Source organism: Leopardus geoffroyi, chromosome B2, assembly GCF_018350155.1.
Source record: "Leopardus geoffroyi isolate Oge1 chromosome B2, O.geoffroyi_Oge1_pat1.0, whole genome shotgun sequence".
Classification (NCBI taxonomy): domain Eukaryota; kingdom Metazoa; phylum Chordata; class Mammalia; order Carnivora; family Felidae; genus Leopardus; species Leopardus geoffroyi.
In genome coordinates, this window is record NC_059332.1 from 1,322,366 (window position 1) to 1,331,765 (window position 9,400).

The following is a 9,400-nucleotide window of genomic DNA, read 5'->3' on the forward strand; positions in this document are numbered from 1 at the left end:
GAGCCTGGAGCCTGCTTCAGATACTGTCTCTTCCTCTCTCTCTCTCTCTCTCTCTCTCTCTCTCTCAAAACTAAATAAACGTTTTAAAAAATGTTTAGAAAAGAGACAATAGTAGTTTAGAACACCATAGTGATTGTGGAAGCTTCTTAAAAGTGAGAGGGTAGTTAAAATACAACTTGCATTAAAATTTACCATTTCAGTGATAAGTTAGGTATTGGGATGAGAGACATAAAGGTGCCAAAGATAAAAGGCCATGTCTCCTACGTGAGAAATCGCTACACCAACGGTATTACTCACTAAGATATGAAAGAAGAGGAACACTCTTTTCCTCATTCTGACATTAGCAAAATAATTACATTTTATAGGCAAATTTCCTGACCAAAAAAATAATGTGTTCACTCTATCAAGCAAACAAGATGGGTAGAGAATCAGAGGGTCACATCACTTTAGAACCAGATCCTTTTCAACCTTGCAAATTTACATGTGACAAATTTTACCAAACTCTCCAAGGTCACCTAGATTAAAATATAATATTAAACCCAACACCATAAAAGTATCTACAACAAATACCAGATTACTTGGCTATAATATTTACTTTGACCCATTATTTTTGTAATAATTAACATAAATTCTTTCTCTTTTTTTAGTTCTGTATTTAGTTAAATTATGTGGTCTCTACTGATCAATTTCTCCTTCTCCTTCTTCTTCCTTATTCCTCCTCCTGTTCCACATCATCATCCCCATCCTCCTTTCCCTCCTTCTGCTTTTCTCATTCTAGGATTTAGACACTGAAGGACGATGGGCCAAAACAATCACACTTCTCTGCACGGTTTTATTCTGCTCGGCTTCTCGGACCATCCCAAACTGGAGATGGTCCTATCAGGAGTTGTCACTCTCTTCTACTTCATTACGTGGGTGGGTAACACAGCCATCATCCTTGCATCTCTCCTGGATTCCCATCTCCACACACCGATGTATTTTTTCCTCAGGAACTTATCTTTCCTGGATCTATGTTTCACAACCAGCATCATCCCTCAGATGCTCGTTAACTTGTGGGGACCTGACAAGACCATCAGCTATGTGGGCTGTGTCACTCAACTCTACGTTTATATGTGGTTGGGTTCCACTGAGTGCCTCCTCCTCGCTGTTATGTCCTATGATCGTTTCACAGCTATTTGTAAGCCCCTGCATTATTTGGTAATCATGAACCCACATCTCTGTCTCAAGATGATATTCACAGTCTGGAGCATTAGTTTGGCCAATTCTGTATTATTATGTACACTCACCCTGAATTTGCCTCGATGTGGAAACAACCTTCTGGACCATTTCTTGTGTGAGTTGCCAGCTATGGTCAAGATAGCATGTATAGACACCACAACAGTTGAAATGTCTGTTTTTGCTTTGGGCATTGTCATTGTCCTTACACCACTCGGCCTTATTCTTATATCCTATGGCTACATCGCCAAAGCTGTGCTGAGAATAAAGTCAAAAGAAGGCCAACAAAAAGCAATTAATACCTGTGGATCTCATCTCACTGTCGTGTCCATCTTCTATGGAACTATTATCTACATGTACCTGCAACCAGGTAACAGTGCCTCCAAAGACCAGGGAAAGTTCCTCACCCTCTTTTACACGATCGTCACTCCAAGTCTTAACCCACTCATTTATACCCTGCGGAACAAGGACATGAAGAATGCATTGAGGAAGCTGGTGAGAGTCGACTGTGAATCTACAAAATCAAAGAGGAACCAGAAATCGTAGAATCGTATTACCCTGGATAAGGCAATGAAATACATTTTATAATTCTCTTTATTTGCTTCATTCAAGTACAATTAACACACAGTGTTATATTAGTTTCAGGTGTACAATATGACTCAACAATTCTATACATTTATCAGCGCTCATCACGTGTAATCTTTTTAATCCCCTTTATCTATTTCACCCACCTCCTCACTCACCTCCCATCTAGAAATTACTAATTCCCTATATTTAAGAGTCTGTTTTTTAATCTCTTTCTTTTGTTTGTTTATTTGCTTTGATGCTTAAATTCCACATATGAGTGAAATCATATGGTATTTGTCTTTCTCCAACTTATTTCACTTAGCATTACATGCCCTAGCTCCAACCATGTTATTGCAAGTGGCAAGATTTTGTTCTTCTTATGGCTGATAAATATTCTATTCTGTTTGTTCTATCTTCTGTATCCATTCATCAATTGATGGGCACTTGGGTTGCTTCCATATAGTGACTATTATTAATAATGCTGCAGTAAACAGGGGTGCACATATCTTTTCAAATTAGTGTTTTAGTGGAATTACTGAATCATATGGTACTTCTATTTTTAGTTTTTCAAGGAAACTCCATAGTGTTTTCCACAGTGGCTGTACCAATTTGCATTCCTACCAACAGTGCATGAGGATAGTAATTCCTTTGACATCAGCCACAAAAACACTTTTTGAAATATGTCTCCTCTGACCAGAGAAACAAAAGCAACATTAAACATTAAACAAACATTAAACATTAAACAAAACTAAAAGAGTTTGCACAGCAAAGTAAACAATAAACAACACAAGAGGGCAAACTACTGAATGGGAGAAGATACATCTAAATGATATATTCAAAATGTATAAATAACTTATACAACTCAACACCAAAAAAAATCTGATTTAAAAATAGGCAGAGTACCCTAATATACCTTTTTCCAAACAAGACAGATAGATAGCCAACATACATGAAAAGATGCTCAACATCACTAAGCATCAGAGAAATGCAAATTAAAACCACAATATGAGATTACCTTACATCTGTCAGAATAAGTAAAATCAAAAATGCAAAAAATAGCAAGTGTTGGTAAGGATATGGAGAAAAACGAACCCTCGTGCATTGTTGGTGGGAATCTGTCTTCAATTTCTACTGAGGCAAGTAATCCCTAGATCATAGAGACAATTAATAGAACAGTTGGTGCATATGAATATTCTGTGGATGCAAACAATACTATACCCATCCTACTGAGCTCTTTTATGACTCTAACCATTTGCATATCTTGAGGGAAAACAGGAATTTTTATATTGTTTGCAATATAACACAAAGAGGCTCTAAATATAAACTTGAATGTATATGATTTATGCTAAAGACCGATAGGAACTGTTTTGTTTATCTGGTTTTGTATTTTCTATGCTAGTGCTTTCATCCTCAGAAATATAGACTTGAATGGGTGGCTTCACTTACTTTGTGGGGAGCATATAACATTGTAACGTACAAATAATGACTTTGTAAATCAAATCTCTTGAGATGCCATACAAACATTTATCAATATTCTGACTAAATCGGTCTTTGTTATTGAAGTTATTTCTCACAAGAAAGTGAGAAGAAACAACTTAAAGGGCTTAAAAGGTAATAAAACAGTCTTATTCATTACTTATTCATTCATGAAACATTTATTCCATGATTGTCTCAGTCTCAATGGATAAAGAATATGACTCTTACGAGTTTAGTTAGGATATGACTTAGCTCTATCTATAGAATCATGGAATTTATGTAAAGTTTGAGAAATGTAGATTTGTAAATTTGTCTGTAGTGGACTTTCATAAAATGAATAAATCGTTTTATTTCCATTTATCATAATACAGTAGTTAGCTTTTTATGGGAAAATTGGATGACTTTTTAATTGAATTTTGATATTTTCTGTGATCTGATACCTTTCTCTAAAAGACCCCATTATTTAATCATTGCAATCAATCACATATATAATATTTTCTTCTCTGTCACTTCACAATTCTCAAAATGTAAAGAGGAGGGATCACTGGATAATTTTTACTTTCCCACTCAGAATAACACAGAAATGCCTCACATAAAACATAATATGAGGTAGGATGCTGTCAATGTCCTTTCATATACACAAATCTCTTTCATAGGTGCTTCCATAAACAGTTCACAAGCCCACAAAAAGGTCCACAGAGAGGATATAAGTTCTATGGACCTGATGTACACAGTCTAGCCACCTCACTCAATACACTTATATTTGGGAAGTTTGTTCTTACTCTTCACAAGAATCTTTAATAATGTTAGGAGAAATATTGTCATTTGCTAACTTCAATAATAAATACATCAAAAACAGATGAGCAATGGACTCTTAGGAAAACATTACATTTTATACCTATAATTGTTTGTTTTTATGTGTATCTCTAGTTCTTTTTTTCCTTTGCTTAAGTTTCTTCTGCATTAGTCCTGCAAAATACACCAATATTTTAGATAATTAATCTCCCTTTATTTCCTTGAAAGAAGTGTATATACTCAGACCATTATGTTAAATTAGAATGAATCCCTAAAATATATTGAGCCCCTATAATATAATGAGTACTTCTATAAGCATTCAGGGAGATGCCTCTCCAGGAACTAAGAAACTGGCCAACATTTCCGTTGCCCCATCCTTCAGCATAGACACAGAGCCACCTATGGGAAACAGCACCACATGGGTGCTGGCTGCCTAACTTGCCTCACCAAGTCCCATCCCTCTGTGCTTTGGCAGGATGGTCCTTCTCAAACAAGCTGGCCTCAGCCCCAGTGTGGCAGGCCCCTCCCTCAGAGGTCCAGCATGAGCCACCACATCTCTTGACCAGAGAGATTTGCAGGGCCTCAGTTCTCATGGAGCTGGTGTCAAGTCTCATTTCATAAGCATACCAGATCCCACCACACCAGATCACCACATTCATGCCAGGGATCAAATGGTGCCCACGGGAGGCAAGGAGAGCCTCTGCAGATGACTGGCCTGAAGGTTAGAGCAACCAAAACACAACAGCAGAGCACACACAGCACATACTGAAGACACTTATCTAAATAAAGCCCCAGGCCCTGGGCTTCTACACAACCTCTTCTTTATAAGGACATTACTTTCAGTAGCAGGAGACATAATGATTTTTCTAACACAGAGAAGGAGGCAGAGACTTAGACAAAATGTCAAGATAGAGGAATTCATCCTAAATGAAATAACAAGATAAGGTCACAGCCAGTGATCTAAGTGAGACAGATATAAGTAACATGCCTGATAGAGAATTTAAAGCAACAATCATAATAGCCACTGGGATTGAGGAAAGAATGGAAGGCATCAGGAAGCCCCTTACCACATAGATAAAATAGTTAAAAAAAGAATCAATCAGAGAAGAAGAATGCAATAAATGAGATGGGAAACAGGTTTGATGAAATGAATAGCATCCTGGAAGAAGCAAAGTAATAAATAAGTGACAATAGAAAATAATGGAAAAAGAGTGAAGCTGAACAAAAGTGAGAAAGAATTATGGAACATGAGAATAGACCTAGAGAACTCAGTGATTTCATCAAAAGTAATGACATTTGTATTATAGGAGTCCCAGAAGAAGAGAGAGAAAAGGGGGCAGAAAGTGTAGTTTAAGAAATAAGAGCTGAAAATTTCCTTAATCTGTGGAAGAAAACAGACATCCAAATCCAGGAGGCACAGAGAACACTCATGAAAATCAACAAAAGCACGCCAATACCAAGATATATTCTAATTAAATTTGCAAAATATAGTGATAAAAGAAAAATCTTAAGATCAGCAAGATAAACGAACTCAAATTATAAGGGAAAACGCAGAAGGCTAGCTGGAAATTTCTCAACAGACACTTGAAAAACTAGAGGGAGTGGCAGATAATGACCCCACTAAAATGAATTACAGAGCAATACCCCTTATGAATCTGGGTGAAAAATTCTCAGCATGATACTAGCAATTCAAATTCAACAGTGCATTAAAAGAACCATTGACCACGAACAAGTGGGAATTATTCCTGTGTTGCAAGCCTGGTTCAATATTCGCAGATTAATCAACATAATGCATGATATTAATAAAAGAAAGGATAAAAACCATATAATTCTCCCAAAATGCAGAAAAAGCATTTGTCAAAATACAGCATCCTTTCTTGATTAAAAACTCAAGAAGTTAGGGATAGAAGGAACATACCTCAACATCTTGAAGGCCATATATGAAAGACCCACAGCTAATATTATCCTCAATGGTGAAAAACTGAGAGCTTTCCCCATAAGATCAGGAACATGACAGGGATGCCCTCTCTCACCACTGTTGTTCAACACAGTACTGGAAGCCCTAGTCTCAGTAATAAGAAATCAAAAGGAAATAAAAGGAATCCAAATTGGCAAGGAAGAAGGCAAATTTGCACTCTTCACAGATGATATGATACCCTACATGGAAAACTCAAAAGCCTACACCAAAAAATGGCAAGATCTGATACATAAATTCAGCAAAGTCATGGGATATAAAATAAACAGAGAAATCAGTTGATTTCTATACACCAATAATAAAGCAGCCAAAGAGAAATCAAGGAATCAATCCCATTTATAATTGCACCAAAAACCATAAGATGCCTACGAATAAATCTAACCAAAGGGATCAAAGATCTGTGCTCTGAAAACTATAGAAAGCCTATGAAAGAAATTGAAGAAAACAGAAAGAAATGGAACAACATTCCATGCTCATGGATTTGAAGAACAAATGTTGTTAAACTGTGGATACTACCCAAAACAACCTACACATTCAATGCAATCCCAATCAAAATGAATCAATATTCTTCTCAGAGCTAGAACAAATCTAAAATTTGTGTGTAACCACAAAGGACCCTGAATAGCCAAAGTAATGCTGAAAAAGAAAAGAAAGGTGGAGGCATCACAATTATGACTTCAAGCTCTATTACAAAGCTGTAATCATGAGGACAGTATGCTACGGGCACAAAAACAGACACATGGATCAATGGAACAGAATAGAGAGCCCAGAAGTGGATGCACAAATGTATGGCCAACTACTCTTCAAGAAAGCAGGAAAGAGTATCCAAAGGAAAAAGACATTCTCTTCCGCAAACCGTGCTGGGAAAATAGGACAGGGACTTTCTAGACCACTTTCTTTCACCCTACACAAAAATAAATTCAAAATGAATGAAAGGCCTAAATGTGGGGCAGAAAATCCTCAACATCCTATAGGAGAAAATGAGCCTCTTTGACTTCGGCCATAGAAACTTCATACAAGACACGTCTCCAGAGGCAAGGAAATAAAAGCAAAAGTGAATTATTGAGACATTGTCAACATAAATAGCTTCTCCACAATGAAGGAAACAATCAACAAAACTAAAAGGCAGTCTACAGAATGGGAGAAGATATTTGCAAGTGACATGTCAGATAAAGGGTTAGTATCCAAAATCTATAAAGAACTTATCAACACAATACACCCAAAAAACAAATAATCCAGTAAAGCAATGGGCAGAAGACATGAATAGACACTTTTTCAAAGACATCCAGATGGCTAACAGACACATGAAAAAATGTTCAACATCACTCATCATCAGGGAAATACAAATCAAAACCACAATGAGACACCACCTCACACCTGTAAGAATGGCTAAAATTAACAACACAAGAGACAACAGGTACTGGTGACGATGTGGAGAAAGGGGAACCCTCGTGCACTGTTGGTGGGAATGCAAACTGTTGCAGCCACTCTGGAAAACGGTATGGAGATTCCTCAATATACTAAAAATAAAACTGCCCCACAATCTAGAAATTGCACTACTGGGTAATTACCAAAGGATACAAAAATACTGATTTGAAAGGGTACATGCACCCCAGTGGTTATGGCAGCATTATCAACAATAGCCAAACTACGGAGACAGCACATATATCTATCCCCAGATGAATGGATAAAGAAGATGTGGGGTGCGTGCGTGTGTGTGTGTACACATTCCTCAGCCATCAAAAGGAATTAAATCTTGCCATTTGCAATGACGTGAATGGGGTTAGTATGTATTATGAGAAGTAAAGTCAGTCTATCAGACAAAGACAAATACCACATGATTTCACTCATCTATGGAATTTGAGAAACAAAACAGATGACCATATGGGAAGGGAAGAGAGGGAAACAAACCACAAGAGAGTCTTAATGATAGAGAACAAACTGAGGGTTGATGGAAGGAGGTGGGTGGGAGATGGGCTAGATGAGTGATGGGTATTAAAAAGGGTATTTGTTGTGATGAGCACTGGGTGTTTGTTGTAAGTGATGAATCACCGAATTCTACTCCTGAAACTAATATTGCACTTTATGTTAACTAATTTTTTTAAAAAAAACGCAAGCCTCTATAGTGTGTTTACTTTTCTCCCCCCCCCCCCACCCGCTTTCCCATATATTCATACTGCTTTGATCACAACAGCTTTGTAAGGTAACTTGGAGTCTGGAATTGTGAGGCCTCCAGCTTTGCTTTGCTTTTTTGAGGGCTGCTTCAGCTATCTGGGGTCTTTTTATGCTTCCATTCAAATGTTGGGATTGTTCCAGCGCTGGGGGAGTGAATGATGCTGATTACCTACAACATCTGAGGACTGAGGTGGCAGCAGCATTGAGGAGATAGCCCAGTGGCCCCACTGCAGGGTAGGGTCCACAAGGGGCAAAACTCAAGCAGGATGATGACCTACTCACTTAGCCTTCAACAATAAATAGTCCTTAATTGTCTCTTCCCTGAAATAGATGACCCCAGAGATTACATCACTGTGTGAACAGAAATAAATATTGGAAACTCCAATAGCTATACGGAGCATGGGGACAAAACACTCCCCAGGTCTTTCTTCTGAGTATGATAGAGTCCATGGGGATCAAGAGAAAATGAGCTCCTCACTGTCAGCCCCTGTACTCAGTCAGCTCAATAATGAGATCCCAAGGGTCTGCCTTCTACTTAGGAAGAAGTGAATACTTTTCCCTAACTACTTTTCTAACTTTAAACAACAAACACTTCTCTTTCAGCAGGTACACAGAGATATCACACCATTCTGGGAGAAAGGATGAGCAACAGGTCTACAATTTCTCACAACATAGTGGGACCTCCATCAATAAATCAAACCACAGTGCCATGGTCATTCCTCACTAAGCTTTTAGATCATAACTGCCCTATGAGGGTAAATAATGTGGTTATTCAGGCATTAATGAGCAACTCTGTTTATTTTTAACTGAGAGGAAAGATAAAAGGCAAGAAAAATACAAGTGACCAAAACTCTGGAATGTTTTTTTAAACCATAGTTGACATGTGATATTAGTTTCAGGTGTTCAACATAGTGATTCGACAATCATATACATTATTAAATGCTTACCATGCTAAGTGTAGTCACCATCTGCCACAATACAATGTTATTACAATATTATTGACTCTATTCCCTTTGCTGTACTTTTCAGTACATGTGACAGTACATGTGACATATTTATTTTTTTATCTTAATCCCCTTCTCTTCTTTCACCATCCCCCTACCAGCCCTTCTGGCAACCATCAGTTTGTTCTCTGTATTTATAACTCTTTTTTCTGGAATCATTTGTTCCTTTGGGTTTTTAGATTGAAATATTGCC

At 37.5% G+C, this 9,400-nt stretch overlaps 1 protein-coding gene across 1 annotated transcript; it reads left to right on the forward strand.

Moving 5' to 3' along the window:
• Positions 1-664: 664 nt before the first annotated feature.
• On the forward strand, positions 665-1,761 carry LOC123609669 (olfactory receptor 2W1). The gene has a single exon (XM_045500845.1). The coding sequence runs from the start codon at positions 799-801 to the stop codon at positions 1,759-1,761; it is 963 nt and encodes a 320-aa protein (XP_045356801.1). The 5' UTR covers positions 665-798.
• The last annotated feature ends 7,639 nt before the right edge of the window (positions 1,762-9,400 follow it).